General features: G+C 41.9%; 1 protein-coding gene across 4 annotated transcripts in view; it reads left to right on the top strand.

The window, feature by feature from the left end:
- Positions 1 to 1,749: 1,749 nt before the first annotated feature.
- Positions 1,750 to 20,903, top strand: part of PPP1R36 (protein phosphatase 1 regulatory subunit 36) — a 37,131-nt gene continuing 17,977 nt past the window's right edge. Inside the window, exons 1-6 of one of the 4 annotated variants that reach the window (XM_019641264.1) lie at positions 1,751 to 2,256; positions 3,107 to 3,171; positions 12,991 to 13,074; positions 13,599 to 13,696; positions 13,791 to 13,857; positions 15,917 to 16,015. In XM_019641264.1, coding sequence (XP_019496809.1) covers positions 1,987 to 2,256; positions 3,107 to 3,171; positions 12,991 to 13,074; positions 13,599 to 13,696; positions 13,791 to 13,857; positions 15,917 to 16,015 — 683 coding nt within the window. In that variant the 5' untranslated portion in view covers positions 1,751 to 1,986. Of the gene's footprint in view, positions 2,257 to 2,319; positions 2,699 to 3,106; positions 3,172 to 12,990; positions 13,075 to 13,598; positions 13,697 to 13,790; positions 13,858 to 15,916; positions 16,016 to 20,903 lie in introns of those variants that run through there. The other 3 variants (XM_019641263.1, XM_019641266.1, XM_019641265.1) reach the window with 3 other exon arrangements.

Genomic DNA, 20,903 nt, shown 5'->3' with positions numbered 1-20,903 from the left:
GCTTCACTGGCCCAAGCTGGCACCGTCATTGTACTCCTCCTGGGCAAGGCAGATCAGTCGCCGGCTTCTAGATGGCCACTCACAGCGGCTGCTAGCTGCTCATGCTGGCTGCTGGCTACATACGGTAGCCCATGGCAACCCACTGCCACAGGGGCTGCAGCCTACGCTGTCCCCGGCAACTCACAGCAGCCCAGCTCCAGGTTGAGCTGTTGTTCAGCATCTTAGCTGTGTCACTGGCCCTCATATGTGGGATCCGAACCGGGGTCTTCTGGCATCCCAAACCAGCTCTTAACCATTGCACCACTCGGCCGGCCCACTTATTTTTATCTTAGTTTTGTACATTAGACAGCCTGAAGTACGGTGAGGTATAAAAGATCTTTGGTTTTCTATTATCATTTCTTCACTCATTGGGATAAACCGAAGAGGTTGACTGAAGTGTGGTCTTCCTGATAATGGTTGTGAGGTGAACAGATTCCATCCAGAGACCTTGGTGTTTATCAGGCCTCTGTGGAGCTTCAGCTTATTATTTCTTCCCCATCCCAAGTTATATACACTGCTTGGTGGAAAACTCTTGGTGACTGGAATATTCTTACTCCTTTTCAAATGAGTCATCTTGCAATAAGCCAGCCACAGCCTTAAAACTGCACTGCCTATGTATAGGTAGGTGGATTTTTACATATCTGAGCCAACCAGAATGGATTCAAATGAATGGAACATAAATCTGGGTGATTACAAATTTATACCACTGTAACCAGTGGTTGTGTCTTACCAAGTAGTGAGACTGGAGGGGTGGAGGTAGGGGGAATGTCTGTTGCCATATTTTTAAAATTTATGAGAGTATACAATCACAAACTACTGATCATCTCTCACACTAAGTAAACGGGATAAAAGAATATATGAGGCATTTCCAGTCATGTAGCGCCATCCAGCATTGCTTACATCAGTGTTGGAAAGAACCATAATCTGCATATCAACACAGTTGCAAGAAGGAATTACAAGACACATGATTTGAAAAGTGTAAATGTAAAATTATCAGTTGCATACCCATTGACACAAAGCAAGCTTCTTTGCTTTGAGCAACACTAATTTTGAGTACTTATTAAGGGTGGTGCATGACACACATTACTCCTTAAAAATCCTCCTAACCCCCGATATGGGAATCTTCAGAAGCAGGAACAGTGTTCTCGCCCTTGGTTCCACATCTAGCTATGCAGCAGAATGAAGTATGGAAAACTATTTCCACACTTTTTCCCCTCTTCTGCTACCCAAATCAACCCAGTTCCAACCTGGATTTGAGCTTAATTTAGTGGTAACTACTAAAGTTTGGAAAAATCTAGCTTAAGAAATCAGTGGGGGGGCTGGCTGAGTGGCTCAGTTGGTTAAGAGCTCGCTCAAGAGTTTGAGCTCTGAGCAACAGNGGTTCGAGTCCAGCCCGAGCTGAGCAGCCGCTGAGCTACCAATAGGTAGCAGGATGGCTCAGCTAAAAAAAATAAATAAAAATAAATAATAAAAATAAATAAAGAAATCAGTGGGTCATTTTTAAATAGTCATGAAAACAATCTCCCCCCCCCGCCCCTCTTGTTAGGGTCTGGTAATACAGAAGTATAAGAACTATAGTTTCCTTTAAATAGTGTGTCCCTCTAGCACACGTGAAATAACTTATCACGTAACTTTTATGTAGGTCATTGTTTTGGATTGTCTTATTTTTACCTTAGTTTTGTACATTAGACAGCCTGAAGTTACGGTGAGGTATAAAAAGATCTTTGGTTTTCTAGTAACCCTTTCTTCACTCATTGGGATAAAATGAAGAGGCCCACAGAAGTGTGGTCTTCCCAAAGGAATCTTCCCTGTGGAACTGAATCTAGTTTTTGCAATTAAAAACAAAACAGTCAAGTACTGGTTTGCTTCACGGTTGGAAGTCCATGAATAATTGACTACTAAAGAAATACTCCTCCCGCCCCTCCCCCACACCCCGCCAGCTTTGCTATGGAGACACCAATAAGCCACAACAGCAAAGGCTGTCATAAAGTGGACCAAACAACGCCCGTGCGGAGACGCAGGCCCGGGGACCCGCGTGGGCCGTCCGCCCGCGCGCGGCGGAAGCAGGATCCTCGCCCTCCGACCCGCCGCGGTTTCGCAGCGCGGGCGGCCGGTTGCCTCGGCAACGCCGTCAGGCTGCGTGAAGCCATGAATCAGGTGCCGGAGATTTTCACGAAGAAGCAGCTGTTGGACGTGCCGGCAGCTTCCGGGCAGGACGTAAGTGCAGCCAGGGCCGTCCCCACCTCGGCGGCCGGTGGAAGGCGGCCATGCTGTCCCCGCCGGGCCCGCGGCGCCCGACGCGGCTCCGAGGCGGGGCCCGGACGCCGCCGTTCCCCCCTGCCCTCCTCCCCGATGAGCCGCCGCCCTTGCCCCCGGGCGAGCGGACTCAAAGAGGTCTTGCTATGCTTGCCTACAAAAACAAAACTATCGAGGGGTATTCGGCAAACGGGCAGCATTGATTCTGGCTCCCTACGCGGATATTTCTGGAAGTGCCATCTCTCCACCGCTAATGGGTTGGTCGCCAAATAAATAGCCATGCTGCGGAGGAAGCAGTCCGGCCGGCTCCGAGAGGGACCCGGGGAGGAGAGGCTGGTGGGCTGGAAGCTACCCGCTCTGACAGGCGTCAACTTGCTGTTTGCCGACTTCCTCTGAAGGGCGGGTCAGTGTGCGAGCCGACTCCTCCTATGATAAGTGTAACTCCTGCACAAGCTTGAGGCTGCGCGGGGCATCGTTTTATTGTGGTCTGAGCCCCAGTTAATCGGTCAATTACTGTGATGGGCCTTGAGATAGTGCAGGCTAAATGAAGTTTCCTTCCTTCTCTTCCTTTCCTTCCTCCCTTTCTTTCCCTTCCCTTCCTCCCTTCTTTCTACTGAAACTACACCTAAAAACAATCAGAAAGGATAAAATCCTGGCTTCAAGTTAAAAAAACAAACAAACCCGCTTTAAGATTTTACATCTTTATTGAATAAAGAGCAACTAGTGGGAATTAGTGTTAAAAGTTCATTGTGACATATGGATTGTAAATTGAACTTTTAATTATTTTTGCTGCAATCATTTCATTTTACAGCAGTTGGGGTTACGATTAGGCATGTGGTACTGGAAAGATGAAACCAAAACTCTTGAATTCAGAAGGTAAATTTTAAACTTTATTATAGCTTTTATAAAAATTACATGTGCTCGGGGTGAAAAGCAATACAAAAGGGCATAAAGAATAAATATCCTCTGAAATTCTACCAATGTAAGCCCCTCAGTGGCAGGAACGATCTTGCTCATAGTCATGACCCTGGAACCATCTACAGAACTTCACAAAGTAGACACCAAATGTTTATCTAACATGTTCAGTAACCAACTAGATTCAAGCAGAGGAAGACTAGACGAAGGGACCAATTAGTTGTAGGAGGATTATGGATAGTTATACAGGAATGAAACAGTGAAAGTCAGGACTAAGTCCATGTTGGTGGCAATAGAAGGGTTCAGGACTAAGAAATATTTAAGAGATGGAATTGACAGGATGTTTGGATAGAATTGATAGAATGTGGTGCCTGGATGTGAAGGGAGAGGGAGATGTAGGTGCTTAGGTTGACTCCCAGGTATCTGGTTTGGGTGATTGGGTGGCTAGGATGGCCCTTCACCCATATACAGAATAAAAGGCAAAATTGGCGACGTGTTTGAAGTTGCTATGACATGTTCACATGGAAACGTCTTTTAGGCTGTTAGACAAATGGAGCTGGAGGCCTGGAAAGGAGTTGGCTAAGCAGATGTAAGTTATAGTTGCATTATAAATATAATGACATATTTAATGTCAAACATAAATAATGTAAAGGCTAAACATATTAGAAAAACAATAAAAAGTTTATATTTCATAGAGTATTTATTTTAGTATTTGAGTAAGCTGTCATTTCCAAAGCAGTGATTTCATTTTTGTTTTCAGATATGTCACAGAAGAGTCTATTGAGTAGCTCCTGAAACATCACACTCAATGAGAGTGAGATAGAAAGACAGCAAATATAGCTTTGGAATTAGACAGACAAAATAATCACAGGAATCAAAATACAGTTAAAGCACAAGAACATTTGGATATAAATTTGTTTTGCCAACATTTTCTTTTTATAAATCTTTTTTGTTGTTTATTTCTTCCTTTTTAAAATTTGTTTTGCCAACATTTTCTTTTTTCAATCTTTATGTATTTAAAGGCCACTTCAATCCTCTCTTCTGTGATGAAAATTGGACCATGCTTTCTACTTACTGACCTTAAGAATTAAATTACAAATTAAATGAAGTTAATTTGTAGTATTTTTCAAACTAATTTTTAGTGCTAACCTAATAATCCACCCAAAGTGGAACTATTTCTTTTATAAGCCTACTAATAAATATACAGATATCAACTTCACACTGACTTTTTCATAAAATATTCATATTCATAAACTAAAATTTCTTCTTAATACTTTTTTTTTAAGATTTTATTCTTAAAATAAAAGGGGAAGGGGAACAGTGTTGGGGAATTGGGGAAGGGGAACAGCCAAGTTGCTGCCCTTCAATCTTAGTTGTGAAGGGCACAGCTAGCTCAGCTCCAAATCCAGTCACCAACCTGCTGCCCATCAGCAGCTCGCAGCCATTTAGCCCAAGGTGCCGTGTTCGTGTTCAATCTTAGTTGCAGGTGGGTGTAGCCCACCATCCCATGTGGGAGTTGAATCGGAAATCTTGTTGCTAAGAGCGCATGCTCTAACCACTGAGCCATCCGCTGCCTGTTGGCAGCTCAGCGGTAGCTCAGCTCGGGTGCAGCTCACTGGCCCATGTTGGAATCGAACCGGCGACCCCGTTGCTCAGAGCTCATACTCTTAACCAACTGAGCCATTTGGCCGGCCCAACTAAAGTTTCTTTTGGCTTGTTACCAAGTTATTCTTTGAAAGTTGCTTGATTTATTTCCACTAATTTTGGAGAATATACATGGGATGATATGATTTAAAAGGTAGATTATATGACATAATATTGAACAAAAAAGGCCAGACATAAAAATGTAAATATAGGATGACCCCATTTATATAATAGTTTAAAATAACAGACAAGAAAGAGCAGTGATGACAGAGGTCAGAACAGAATACTGGCCACCATTGAGGGGTTATCAACTGGCAGGGGCTGGTGGAAGGTACAAGAGAATCTTCTGAGGTGCTAGAAATGGGCTATTTGTTGATCTAGGTAGTGATTACATGGGTATATACATAGTAAAAAATTCATCAAGCTGTCCACTTAAGAGTTATGTACTTTACTACATGTAAGTTATACCTCAATTTAAAAAGTTAAAAAAAGGAAAACAAACCCAAATTCAAAACTCTGTGGAATATACAAATTGGGGGCAATTAAGAAAGATGGGGAAAGGAATACCATGTAGAAGAGGGGGGGATGGCGGGGGGACAGCTCTTTTGTGGTTTGGCTGCTTTGTGTTTAAGCAACTCAGTGTGGTGAACCTCAGAGTATCAGAATTACCTGGGGGGTCCAGCTGCTAGGGACAATACTAGGGGAGAGGAAAGCAGACCTTCGTATGTTTTCAATCAGAGTTAGTGTTTGGATTTAATGGAAATAGACGTACTGATTGCCTTTTAAAGTCTAAGCATATTCCATCATGAATTAAAATACAGGTGTGACGTCAGAGAGGAACGTGCTCTTTTTCTCAGAGACAATGCTGCAGAGACCCCAATGCATGATGATGAGACAGGGCAGAGGCAAAGGAGGTTGAGAGGTAACTGTGGTAAGGATGGGTGCTGCAGAGGCTGAAGGCCTGTTCAGTCACTGCTCTCAGACCTGGTTCTGTTTGGTATCGCACCACCAGCCTTTACTGAACATACATGACAGGATTGCATTTATGCTCTTAGAAAGCCCCCTCCCATGGTAGCATGGAGGGGTGAGATTAGAACTAAGGAGACAAGACAATTATGCAGCAATCCAAGGGGGAGATGACGACTTGCAGAATGGAGAGTCAAAGACTCCTTCTAGAGTTAGCCAAAGGGAAAGAATGACTTGAAGGGTCAGAGGAAAAATCCTGAGACACAGGACTTCAAAGGCAAAAGTTTTCTAAGAGAGATTGGAGTGGCGAGTGGTCAGCAATGTCAGATGCTCAAGAGAGCCCAGGGTAAGGCAAATACTAAAAAGAGGCTTTTCTTTCTATTTAATAAGTTGGGGATTGCTGGGGACCTAGGTGAGCAACACCTAGAAGTTTTAGGCTAAAGGGCAGTAGGGTGGAAATTCAATAAGGAGAGAAATTAGATGAGAGAAACTGAGATAAAGATGAGAAACTAGCAAAAATATACTCTTATCAATAAGTTTACCAGTGAAAAGGAAAGAGAGAGGGTAACCTTTAGGGGGTCCAGTACTAAGGAAAGGGGACTTTTGTTGGTTTTGTTTTAAAGGTAGGGAAATTATTTGTTTATTTTGGGAGAAAGAAGAGATGGAAGAGAAGAGAAGGAAGGTAGGGATAGGGAAAAGATCACAGATTAGGTTGGAAAAGATAGAAGTGGCTTTTCCACTGAGTATGGTGGGAAGGAGATAATACAGACAGGAAAGCATGGGAGGCATATCTGTGCTGCTCTCCTTACTGAAAATAAACCAAACCCTTCCTGGCTACTCTTGGAAGGAGAATCTTTTGGTAGCTAACTTCCCCTGAGATTGCTGCTCCCTTCTCACTCCAAGTACCCTGACCCAGTACCCACGTGGGGCCATTTCCTGAAGCCCAGGAGACAAAGAAGGCTTCCCAGGGGAGGCATAGCCAAGCCAAGACCTGAGGAGCAGCAGGACTTGACAAGGCAATGGGAGATTTGGTTGGGGAGCAGGAAAGTGCATCCTAGGCAGAGGAACAGCATGTGCAAAAGCCCTTTTTTTTTTTTAAAGATTTTTACTGGGGAATTGGGGGGATGGGAACAGTGCTGGGGAATTGGGGAAGGGGAACAGACAAGTTGCTGTTGTTTTTGTTCTTCAATCTAGTTGTAGAGGACGCCGCTTCACTGGCCCAAGCTGGCACCGTCATTGTACTCCTCCTGGGCAAGGCAGATCAGTCGCCAGCTTCTGGATGGCCGCTCACTGCGGCTGCTGGCCGCTCACACTGGCTGCTGGCTACATACGGTAGCCCGTGGCAACCCGCTGCAGCAGTGGCTGCAGCCTACGCCGTCGCCCGCGACTCATGGCTGCCCAGCTCCAGGTTGAGCTGTTGTTCAGCATCTTAGCTGTGGAGGGCAGTGTCACTGGCCCTCATACGTGGGATCCGAACCGGGGCCCTCAGGCGTCCCAAGCCAGTTCTTAACCATCGCGCCACTCGGCCGGCCCCAAAAGCCCATTTTTGAGGGGACATGGGAGATGTTTGGGACTGCAGATAGTTCAGTAGGCTGGGTATAGAGTTTCAAGTGTTAAGAGAGAAAGTAGATCTGGACAGGATCATGAACGGCTTTGCATATCATGCTGAGGAATTTGAACTTTATTCAGAGGGCTCAGGGCAGCCCTCAAAGGGTTTTAAGCAGGGAAGTAACTTGTGATTAGAACAGCATCTTAGGAAAATGCCTCTTCCTGCAGCATGGAAAAGGAGTTTGGAGGGAGACAAGACTGGAGGCAGGGAGATCAGTCAAGAAGCAGCTGCAGAAATTTAGTTGACATGGGTGGCCGGCTAGCTCAGGTGGTGAGAGTGCAGGCTCATAACACCAAGGTTGCCAGTTCGATTCCCACATGAGCCAAGGAGATGCGCCCTCCACAACTAGATTGAAGACAACTACTTGACTTGGAGCTGATGGGTCCTGGAAAAACACACTGTTCCCCAATAAAATTTATAAAAAAAGAAATTTAGTTGATAGATGATGGTGGCTAGAATTAAGATGGTAGAAGAAGGAAGAGAGAAATAGAGAAATTGAAAAGAATTAAGTGATTAGTGGGCTGTGAGATCCTAAGGGTAATAGAGGAATCAAGGATAACACCATTTTCTGGCTTGGACACCTTGGGTGGGTGGTGGCACTTATTTGCTGATTTGAGAGAAATAGGAATAGTGAATACAGGTTAAAGGGAATGAGTTCAGTTTTGGACATACTGAGTTTGAAGGGTCTGTAGGATGCCAAAGTGAAAGTGTCCAATAGGCAGAGGTGTCAGTTTATATGTCTGCAGAAAGATCTGAACCTTAAATATAAATTTGTGAGTTATTGGTGTTAATGGAGTGGATGAAATTACTCAGAGGAAGTGAGGAGAGTAACCAGGTGAAACCTTGAGATAGGCCCTTATTTAGGGAAAATGCCTGAGAAAGGGGCTTTAGGAGACTAAGAAAAAGCAGCCAGAAATGGGGAGGAAAACCTGGAGTGTCGAATCCAGGTCATCTGCTTTGCAAAGTAACAGCTTGATCTCAGGGGCATTCATATTTCATATGGAAATCTCTTCCATGGTTTTAGCCTCCCTCCACCTTTTACACCAACTAGCTGATAGGAGTTTGCAGACTTCTAGGTATTCTCAAGTTCAGATCAAGAGAAGATGATCCCTTTCCTCTACCCCACCTTACAATTCCTGGCATCTTTCCTGCACAAATGACACTGGAAATCTTATCCTTCGGAGAAGACCTAACTCCCTATTCACAGGCAGATCTTGCCTTACATTTGCAAGATTACACCCTGAGGGAGATACTGTATCAGAATACAACAGGATACCTATAACCTCTGTGCAAGAAATGGACACACAGTAATAGGCAAGGAAAGGGTGGTCATTATTTCTTAATAGGCAGTTAAGGAAGAGACAGTGGAGTGGTTTGGAGGGAGACCTGGGTTAAGATCCTAGCTCTCTTGCTTACTAGGTGGTTATCATTTGTCAAGTTACTTAGCCCTGCTAATAATTATCAGCTCTCTCACCCATAAAATGAAATAATAATGCCTCGAGAGGAATAAATGATGGTGTTACATAACTCATAGCATGCGTGCCCATTTCTTATTGGATAAAGAGGGAACACCTTTATTCACAGGCCACATCTAGGTTGGCCTACGAGACACTTCTCTCTGACACAGTGTCAGCATTCCTATCTTTTCCTGTTTCAAGTGCCCTGACACCCAGCTGGGAGAGAATTGGTAGCCTGTAGGAGTCTACCAAGGTTATTGACTCCCCTAAAGACATCCATATAACTGAGGAAACTGCACCTCCATAAGCCCTGAACTGCTCTTGTTTTTCATTATGATCTAAGCGAAGACTGCTAATTAACCACTGGAAAGCTCTAACTGTGTGAAAGCTATGTGCATTTTAGTGATGGGTTCCACAGGGAAAATATTATTTTTTTCCCCTCATTTATTTCAGGGCAAAGGGAAACATGATTATGTTGTAATATTAGGAAAACACATGAAAAAAAATGTCTGTGAAAGGACCAGATTCTAAGTGGGTTGCCAGATTGAGGGGGAGACTGGAGACTGTAGGAGGGTACAGAACTAGGTCAGACTGTTTGGTAACCAATCAGAGGTGCAATTCAAAGGACAGTTTTCAATTATTACTAATAATGCACCTTACTGATTACAAATGCACTGTGAGCGTAGGCTGCCTTTAGAGCTAGGACAGGGCATTGAAAAAGAGAAATCCAGGGGTGGCCGGGTGGCTCAGTTGGTTAGAGCGCAGGCCCTGGGCAACAGGGTTGCCAGTTCGATTCCCACATGGACGGAGCTACGCCTGAGCTGCAGCTGAGCTGGTGAGAGCACGTGCTCTTAACAACAAGGTTGCCGTTTCAACTCCTGCATGGGATGGTGGTCTGTGCCCCCCCGCAACTAGATTGAAAATGGTGACTGGACTTGGAGCTGAGCTTACACCCTCCACAACTAAGATAGAAGGATAACTACTTGACTTGGAGCTGATGGGTCCTGGAAAAACACAATGTTCCCTTTCCCAATTCCCCAACACTGTTCCCTTCTCCAATTCCCCAATAAAATCTTTAAAAAAAAAAAGAAATCCATCTCACGAGTGGAACTAGAAATGACTTCAGTCAAGTGAAAGCCACTCAGACAAGTGTGACATTGGAAAGACATGTCCAGAGGTCAGAGGATAAAAAGTAGAGGTTTAGCAGTAAATGCCAGACTGTTGGCTAAGAGCAGGCACTGCCTGCTACAAATTTCAAACACTGGGACATGGGTCAGCTTCTCTGAGTCTTTTTCTCTCCAGTAAAGTGATAGTCTTGTATTAGATGATCTTTTAGATCCTCTAACCCCCACATTTTATCCTTTTACGATTTCGTAATTCTAAGCTTATTTGATTTAGTTCATAGACCTAATCTACAAGATAGTCCAAAATGTATCCTTTCAAATTTTTTATTTTAGGTCTCTAGCTTCAAATCATTTCAGGCAAACTAATAGGGCAAGAAACTTTGAATTACCGGATGGGACTGAGAAAAGGGTAGGAGACAGCAATTTCATTTGATATTAACTCAGTTTGGGTATTTCTATCTTGACCCATTTTTTAGAGAAGAGAAACGCTGAGGAGAGATGGTAACCTGAGGCTTCTTTAGCCTGATAGGAAAGTAACAGCCAGAACACTGATGATCCAAGGAAAAGTTTGAAAAAAACCTTGTGTTCTTCTTTAGGGTGGTTATATTAAGGAAGGTGATACTAATCTGCACATTAGACATATAGCAAGAAGAATGGGCTTCAAAGAGCCATTAGGAAATGTCTGAATGTTTGGGGGATTTGAGTATTTTGTTCAAGGCTAGCTAAATGGTCTGTCAATAGAATATATGAACCATACAGTATTTCTTCCTGTATATTTCCATCAACTTTTTTTTAGTTATGTAGGTAATCAATACATTTTTGTTATGAAAATCTCAAGTAATACAGAAGTATACAGATGTGGAAGATAGATCTCTTCCTCACCAACCCACCTCTCTATCCTGTCTAATCCCCCACCTTCCTTTTTTGAGGTAGCCATCAACATTTGGAATCCTTCCATTTCTTATTCTTTGCTTACCCCCATCCCAGTATTTCAGTACCCTCCCTGTCCCAAATACCCTGTCCGTGGAGACCAGTGATAAGAGGAGCACCAGAAAGAATGAAAAGCTTAGAAATCATCCACTGACCAAATTGATGCCAATGGTCTTAAAAATAAAAAATAAAAAAAGTAGGGCCAGGCGAGTGGCTGGTTGGTTAAGAGTGGCTGGCGAGCTCTGAGCAGCAGAGCTGCAGTTCGGATCCCACATGGGCCAGTGACACTGCCCTCTACAGCTAAGATGGTGAACAACAGCTCAACCTGGAGCTGAGCTGCCGTGAGTCGCCAGCGACTGCATAGGCTGCAGTGGGGCTGCAGTGGGCTTCCGTAAGCTACCGTGAGTGGGCCGGCAGCCAGCGTTAGCAGCCAGTAGCTGGTGTGAGCAGCCTGAGCCACCGTGAGCGACCATCCAATGGCCGGCAAGTGACTGCCTCAACTAGGAAGAGCGCAGTGATAATAACAACATAGGCCAGCGAAGTGACATCCTCCACAACTAGACTGAAGAACAAAAGGACAGCAACTTATCTGTTCCCCTTTCCCGATTCCCCAATGGTGTTCCCTCCTCCAATTCCCCAATAAAATCTTTAAAAAAAAAAAAGGTAGAAAAATACCAAAAAAAAACAAAAAACATGCCCTTAAGGTGGCATCATGTACGTATTTTTAGGAGCTAACATATTCTACAACCTGAATGTTGCCAGGAGGTTGGCAGAAACTCCTGGAAGAAGAAAGTACCAAACTGATTAACTTTATTACTTCCACAGGGAGTTATTTCTCTAAAATGTTTACTTTGTGGGTAACATCAAGCCCAGAAAACTTTGAGAGAAAGTTGTTTCAAAATTGTTGTTTTGACAAGACGATGATAAGAGTATACATGATTGAAATCCATCTATAGAAAATGACTAAAGTTTGGGGCAAAGTGCTCCTATTACTATATCTATACCTAAGCTTAACAGAGAGACATTTAGCTGTGGGCAGAGATTAATCTTCTGGGTCATGTTATCAATGTGGCATTATTTCAGGCAAAAAAAGAAAAGTCATCATTTGTAGCAGGCCACCAAATCAATGTATTTGGTAGACACCACAATTATGCATGCGCAGAAAATGCGCTCCCTCCAAGGCAGGAACCACATCCTGCTTGTCTTCAAAATGGCTTTCTTCGGTTTTCCTATTAAGCATTTGCTAATACTCCTGAGAGTCTGTACATTGACTCTCATCAGACACCATTTTATTTTCAATGCCATAGCAATGCCTGACACAGAGTGTGATTCCAGTATATACTTGTTTGTTGCTCAATCGTGGTCCCTTATTAGACCCATTGCTGCTTAGTAATGTTTGTATGACAATAGAGTTTAAGAAACCCTGACTTAAGTAAAGGGTCCTGAAATCTTCCTAGAGGGCAAGGCCTTTAGAAGAGTCCAGAGCGGTGACAACTGAGATGGCTCCTTGGGAGGCAGGATTGCCTGGTGAGGAGTCCCATGGCTCTGTGGCCCAGACCTGGCTTTGGCCCTTGCTAAGTGATCTTGGACAAGTTACTTTATCTCTTTCTAAGCTCCAGTTTATCTCAAACATAAAAATGACAATAATAGTAATATTTTCCTCACAGAGTTGCTGTGAGGATTAAATAAGATTATGCCTAAAAGCACTTGGTGCATAACAAGTACTCAATAAATCAAAAAATTTTTCCAAACTTACCATGAGTTTTCTGTTTCTTGTGAAGTTACTGCAACATTTTCGGATGGAAATGTTTTGTGTATGATGGCATTCTGGAGGCTGCTGGTATATAGAGGCTGACTATAAAGTCCGAAATCTTAATCTTTTTCTAGATGATTGCTGCTCCATATGTAAATACACGAGTTGAGTGCCATGCCTCAAATTCTCTTAGGCTCCACTCATAATATATGCTAGTCCTAAGGTTACACAAGCCACCATCACGATTAGCTTTCCCCCTGGAAAAGGTTATGTTTCTAATTTTCTCATCTATTACAGTTTTATACCTGCAGAAGTCAAAGAAAAAGGAAAGAAAGGCAAAGGAGTTCACTTTGCAGAAACCGATGGTCCAGCTTCAGACAGGTATCTTAACTTCCCAGCCATGGCAGCGTTGCTGATAACACCTCCCAGCAGAATGGCTTAAGCCCTTATAAACTCTTAAGAAAATATCATCCCAATTCTCCTAGGTTGAAATGCAAATACCCATCAAGGAAAGAACATGCACTATTTCATAGTTATGGTGGTAGTTACCATAGTCCCTATAAATGCATCCCTGTGATAATTTGGCTTTTAGCAAATTTTCAGCTTTATATACTTCTTTAAAATCTGAAAATGCTATCTACACCATAAATAGATAATTTCAATAATCTATTTTGGATGGAATTGGTATTTACACTTTATGTCTGGCACTGTGCATTCCTCCTACTCCTAGCATAGTACATATAATTTTTAATAAAATGAATTCCTGAATCATCCTACATTAAACAAAACCCATGCATGAGACTCAGGCTCTTACTTTATAGTAAAAGCCTCATGCACCTCAGGATACAGTAAATCCAACTAAAACCTTTCAAAGCACTGCTAGAGACTGTTATATTCTAAAACAGGTTGACAGAAAAGAGGTTGGCTTCAAGAGATGCTAAGTCACCTCAAGCCTTCGAGAAGCGAGGTCAGCAGGGCAACGTCACACTGCATGATGTTAAATGTGAGTAACTGTTTCCTCATCCTTACGCATCTGGTGTGAACCTTTCAAGCAGCTCTTTGCCCCTCTTTCAACTGTCCATCTTCTCTCCTTTCAGTTGTTGCTTTGCTTTTGCTACAAGAGACTGAGATGCAGCATGTCTGTTCTTTTACAACATTTATGAGGTATGGAATGCTTGTGAGGCATTTTAGATCTTTATTTTGAAGTAATTCCATCTGATAATGATAATAAATCTGATTTTTGAGAAAGGGCATGGGGCGGGCTCTATGCAAACCATCCTCTCAGGATCCAGACCAAAGAGAGGAAGCCAGAAGTTACAGGAGCCCAAAATAAAGTCCCAGGGCAAGGAGTGTGGAGAGCATGTCGTCAGAGTCCCATAAAGGCTGCACCATATTTATAGAATAGTTAGAGGGTATATTCATTTACTGAAGATCCGTTTTCTCCACTAGTTATGTTTGGCAGCCCCAACTAGGTGTGTGATTCTTGGCCTTTCTAAGCCTCAGTTTCCTCAGATGCAAAATTGGAAGTAATGGTGTCTCCATATGGCTGTGCGTGGAAAGCGCTTCACATGGCGCCTGCGCTTGCAAGTGCTCCGTGAGAGTTGGGTCTCCAGTGCTATTGACAACCCTCCTACATTCCCTCAGCTTTCAGTGAAGGCCTCTGAACACCTGAGATTTTTCACCTGACGCTTTATTCCATGGCAGGAGCACACTAGGGAATCAGTGCCTCAGAAGCAGCTGTAATCTGTGATGTGCCAGAGAGAGAGTTGGTAGATAAATATCCCATCTTCCAACTGTCAGGATAACTACGAGAAGTTTTCTGCTCTGTCTCCCAGAGTCCCCTACAGGACTGAACTTCATTGGTCCATAGTGATAATGAACTTGTTAACCCCTTTGTTGGCGTCCTTCCTTTCCTATCTCACCTCCCCACTCTCCTCCTGATGTGTCCGGAGATCTCTTCTCAAGTAAACCACTTACTCTCAAATCTTTGTCTCAGAGTCTGTTTCTGGGAGAACCCAACCTGGGATAAGTAGTTATTAATATCCTGAAAAAAATCTGCGATGCTCACCTTCATCCTGCTCCCAAGGTTTAGTTAAAGAAAGCATTCCAGAGTAAGAATTTCCATTTGGGGTGAGAAAGAAAGCAGCAAAAGTCTTGTAAGAATATTTAGAAAGAACACAATGACTTCTGGTTTAAAAACAAATGAGATAGGATTGTAGATCAGTGAAATCTTTTTGGAGAGCAAGACTTATGAAATTTTAATATGTATATATACAGTGTTCTAGCAATTACACTTCTAGGAAGTCACTAAAAGATATGGTTATAAGGATAATTACTGCAGTAATGTCTATAATATTTTAAAAAGACCTAAATATTCATCAATAAAGGACTAGTTACATAAATTATGAGATACAGAATACTTTATTCAACTGTTTAAAAGAATGAGAATCTATGCATAGTATTATGGAAAAAGGTCAATGCTACACAAATTTAAGTGTCAAAAACAAGTGACAAAGACTTGTGTATACAGGGCCAGCCAGGTGGCTAGGCTGATGAGAGCTCATGCTCTTAACAACAAGGTTGCCGGTTCGACTCCCACATGGGATGGTGGGCTGTGCCATCCTCTCCCCCAAACCCCCCCCTCCCGCTTCTAAGACTGAACACAGCACCTTGAGCTGAGCAGCCGCAGACTTGTGTATACAGCATCCTATTTGTTACAAAAAAATTAAGGCATATATATATTCATGAATGTGTGTTGGTGGGGAGGGGCCTTACGTATGATTGTCTATGCTTTAGAAATTTTAGGAAGGGTTCATAACAAACTTGTATCAGTGGTTACTGCCAGGGAGTAGGATGGTGAAAGGGGTGAGAGGAGAGAACTTTTTACTTGCTATATTTGTGTACATTTTTTAAACAAAGGGAAAATATTGCTTGTATAGTAAAAAATTAAATTTAAAGCTGATTGATAAGCAAAACTTATCAATTTAATTTATCAATTATCAAAATGACAATTTAATGTCTGACATTCCAAAAAGTTTTGTTTACAAAAATCAGATTTCTTAAATCCTCAACAGTATAGTAGGTAGGATTTTAAATGGGAAATTAGTTGTGGAATAGGTGTGATAACATGTATTTCAACTTAACCTTTGTTCATGTATTTTTCATGAGAAACTTAGTTTGAAATATGCTATTGTTAATTTCTTTTGTTTTCATCTCCCCATAGGAATAAGAGTCTTGACAATTTCCTCGTGGCATTATTGCACTATTTATCTCATTACTTGGAAAAAATCTCACTGGAAAAGAAGCCCAAAAGCTATATGGTGTAAGTAGGATTTTGCAGTGTGCCATAGAGTTTTATCATTGACAGTATTAAAACTAACTTTTGTCTAGAGTGAAGAAGTGATGGAGAATTTTAAATCTTTGTAGTATACTAAAACATTTTACATGTGAGGAATTTACCAGTTTTTAAGGCTTACTGAATAATTCAGATGGGTAGTCTGAATACAAAATATTCCAAATAATGTAGACCAGCACTGCCCAATAGAAATATAATGCGAGCTGCATATGTAATCTAAAATTTTCTAGTAGCCATATTTTTAAAATGTAAAAAGATACAGGTCAAATTAATTTTAATAATTTATTTTACACAGCGACCCCAAAATATTATCATTACAACAGGTAGTCACTATTAGGTAGTTATTGATGAAATACTTTTATTTTTTTTTATAGTAAGCCTTTGAAATTTGGCATCTATTTTATACTTACAATGTATCTCAATTCAGACTGCCCGTAGTAAGTGTTCAATAGCCACCTGTGGCTCATGGTTACCATATGGGACAGTGCAGATATACTAGATATTATTTGTATGCATTTTATGCTAAAGAACAAAATTCTTGCTAAGGGGTTTTTAAGCATCTAATTAAATAACTTAGAATTAAAACAATTAACAGATATGACCAAAATGATATTCCATATCACAGAAGAAATTGTTTTTCTTAGGCTACTTATGAAGAATTTGACTGCTTTAGATAGAGGTGGCTCAGAGCTATACACCCAGCACAAGAATCTGGAATGCAGAGTCCAGAACAGAACATTGCCTCCCGGGCTTGGTGACCTTTCAAAAGCCATGGTACTTTCCAAGGGCCCAGACTGCCCCTCGCCAGTGTATGTGGAACCGGCCCAATGATTTAGCTGTTAGGAATGCTGGGAGAGTCACTAATTTGTTGCTGCAGAATGTTTTAGAAATGCAAAACCCTTGTATACAACCAAGCAGTTTGATTTTATGGATCGATAAATGTATCCAGACAGCAGTTTCGTAAAGAACCAAATAAATAATTCAAACACTGCTGCTGTAGTAAAGCCATTATAATATGTAACATCTGTGTTGCTTCAGGACTGCATTTCACATCAGGGCAGCCAGAGATCATAAAGTGTTTGTGTGGGAGCAAGCAAAAGGGCAAGCCAGCTACGGGCTCGGAATGTTTGAGGGATCTTCCTCGTCCCCAAAAGGAACTTTAATTAGACTTTGGTGGCATGTTAGTATATATTTTGTGAGGTGTATTCTCTCCTAATTCTGAGAATTATTGCTAATCTAGCAGGAAGATTTGTTTCATTTCTTTCTTTTTTAAAACTTTATTGGGGAAGAACACTGTGTTTTTTCTGGGAACAATGTGTTTATTTGAGGACCCAACAGCTCCAAGTCAAGTTGTTGTCTTTCAATCTTAGTTGTGGAGGGTGCAGCTCAGCTGCAAGTTCAGTCGCCATTATTCAGTCTTGTTGCAGGGGGCGCAGCCCACCATCTTATGCGGGAGTCAAACCAGCAACCCTGTTGTTAAGAGCACGCACTCTTAACCAGCTGAGCCACCCGGCCGCCCTCGTTTCTTAATTTATGGGAATAGAGAAGAAAGGTTTCTTAGTCATTTAAAAAATTCACTAAAACTTATTAGAACACAGTGGTATAAGGTAGGTTTTCTTAGAAGAAATCAGTTACAGAATGACAAAGAAAAAAGACTTAAAATTATGGATTCTGGGCTGGCTGAGTGGCACAGTTGGTTAGAGCACAAGCTCTGAGCAACAAAGTTGCCAGTTCAATTCCCACGTGGGCCAGTGAGCTGCCACTGAGCTGCCAATGGGCAGCCGGATGGCTCAGATGGTGAGAGCGCGCCCTCTTAACAACAAGGTTGCCGGTTCAACTCTCACATGGGATGGTGGGCCGTGCCCCCCCCCACACACACACAACTAGATTAAAAGTGGTGACTGGACTTGGAGCTGTGCTTGCACCCTCCACAACTAAGATTGAAGGACAACAACTTGAATTGGAGCTGATGGGTCCTGGAAAAACACAATGAACCCCTTCCCCAACTCCCCAACACTGTTCCCTTCCCCAATTCCCCAATAAAATTTTTTTTTTAATTATGGATTCTATGGTGTGATTCTAAAAAAAGTATAACAACTTCATTTTCAGGCTTCTGGTAGTCTATTGGTTTACTTATTATGATAGGAATAAATTGCATTGAGATACGTGGACGAAAATAACTAAGGAAAAAACTGATTTTAGTAAAACTAGTGAAGTATAACATAGGGATAACAATAGTACCCACTTCACACAGTTATCGTGCAGATTAAATGAGATAATGCATATTATCTTAACCTAGCACTTGGGGGGAAAGCCTACAAACTTGAGAGGAGAGCGGAAAAGGATGTAGGATGATAGCAAAGATACAGTTTAATGGTTTTAGATGATTAAAAGCCCAACTCTAGAAGAAGAAGCCTTATTCCCTTTTTACAGATGAAAAAGCTAAGGCTCCGAGAGGCTGAATAGTGGGCTGGAGATTACATGCATTATGATTGGTGGGACTGAGATTAAAACCCAGGTCTATCTAACTCCAATGCCTGTGCCTAAACCACTCTGCAATGTGCCCATCACCTGCTACCCATCAACTATGCTCTCTTTTCCAGAATTCATCCATTGATAATTAGGAGTTATAGTGCATATATAGATGTTGATGTGAACAAAACTGACTCCATGTTTGTATCCCTCCTTTTGTTTCTCTTCAACTTTCCATGCGGAGCGCTGTGAGCTAACTAGTCTCAGCACCAAAGCCTTTCAATGAATGATTAGTTGTGTCCTGTAAACTTACACAATGTAGTCATAAAGATTCCTGTCAGTAAATGACCAGAATGGCATAGTAACCGAGATAAATATCAAACTAGGAGTTGGCGTGAATTCTAAGCAATTATCCATCTGAAGACCACCAGGAGATATGGTTCCTGGCTCGTACCGCATTCTTTGTCCCTTTATCTTGCCAATCATTAGTAGTTCAGCTATACTATAAAACAGTTGTTTGGCTGTGAGGATTGGCTGCGCAGGCTCAGACTACTGGACTGCCTGTCCGCTCAACTTGTACTCTTTGTAAGTAACTTACCTTATAATAAATTCTGTTATAATTAATGGACTTGCCTGCTTTGTTTTTCAGTCTTAAAATGCCTTCAGGGTTCAGTGGTAACTGTACCTCTGCTCTACCTTCAGGCATACGAGCATAGCTTCTGAACAAAGGCATAATTGTGTGTGCAGTTGTGCAGTTTTAAACATCATAAGTATTTTTCAAGTCATCACAGTCTTCACAGTTAATAATTTTTAATGGTGGCATAATATTCCATCAAGCCAATGTATGTTTTTGACTTACTGACTTACCTATTAAGAGGCAGTACAGTATGGTGGTTAAAGTTACAGACTTCAATGTCTGGTTTAAATGCCACAGGGAGTCATATGTTAGGTTAAACAGTATCTGACTATTTTACTACTCATTTTATCCCTCTATTTTATATATTTTGGGAGTTTCCGGTTTTTCTGATGGACAAATAATAATTGCAGTACTGAGTATCTTCATGCGTTAGATTTTCCCCTAATTTTGGAGGATTTTTAAAAAGAACAAATTTCTAGGAGAGATTATTGGATCAAAGTTTATGATCTGTTGTATAGCACTTGAAGTTATTACCAAATTTTTTTCCAAAGGGTTGTACGTGAGCTTGTTTTAAATGCCAGGTTCTATCCTGGCCTACTGAATCAGAATCTTAGAGTGAGGTGGCGTTGGGAATCTGCACTTGTAGCAAATGCCCCAGGCGATTCTTACATACCTTAAAACTTGAGAACCATTGGCCTAAAAGTTTCAAGGCATTTCTTGATTGTTGTTGTTTGGTTTGTTTTATTTACAACAGCAAAGGAAGAGTATTAGCTTTCGGCAGCTCTAGCAAAGTAGGAGTGAATGATGAGGGTGGGGACTGCTGAAAGAAACGGAGAGGCAGGCACAGTGATGGCCATTGGGGTGCTCGTGGGGATGTGTTTGAATTATATGACATTTGGGCATTTAAAGTTGGAACCCACTTTATTCTAAAAATTCATTTCATTTCAGCGACTCACAAGCCTTCTTATCACATATGAAAATGCTTTGTTCTTCGAACTATCTGTATTATCCTTAAACCCACCTCTGTTCTACCACAGCATGTCCTCATGTGGTCAGTCTAATGATTAACCTTAGAAGGGGCAATAATTTTTCCCCGATGTTTAGAGTGCATTTTATTAGGCTTAAATCTTTCTGAAAATGAAAAAGCAGGAAAAAAAGTTAGTGGCACTTACCTTTTCAGTAGCAGTCATTGGAATGTATTGTCAGCAATCTTGCTTCCAACTGCATATTGTACGGCAAAAACTTCTAAAATTAGGTTTCAGACATGCTATAACCTAAGAACAGGTTGTCTTTTAGAGTTCACTGGTAATTCAGTTGGAACTGGGATGTGTTCTCGTAGGGCAGCAACGTTATTATAATTGATGTCCAAGTTTCAGAGTAGTCCACAGATGGCTCCATAGCAAACACAGAAGGGAGAGCAGGCAAACGCTGAGCCCCCACACTTAGCAGTGACATCAGGAACCCAGGGGAAGCCGAGGTGGGAAACAGCCTCCATGGCTGCCGTAGAAACAGCAGGGAGCTGGGCTGCCAGCTGCCTCAGAGACCAAGGTAGTGAATTTGTTATTTGAACTGTTCTATATGAGTTAAGACTGCCCGTATATAAAATTAAGGACACATAGCATAAAGTATAAAGAATCTATTTTATTTTATTTTTAAAAGATTTTTATTGGGGAATTGGGGGGATGGGAACAGTGCTGGGGAATTGGGGGAAGGGGAACAGACAAGTTGCTGTCCTTTTGTTCTTCA

Source organism: Hipposideros armiger, unplaced genomic scaffold, assembly GCF_001890085.2.
Source record: "Hipposideros armiger isolate ML-2016 unplaced genomic scaffold, ASM189008v1 scaffold_59, whole genome shotgun sequence".
Lineage (NCBI taxonomy): Eukaryota > Metazoa > Chordata > Mammalia > Chiroptera > Hipposideridae > Hipposideros > Hipposideros armiger.
This window is presented reverse-complemented; position numbering and strand designations above follow the sequence as displayed.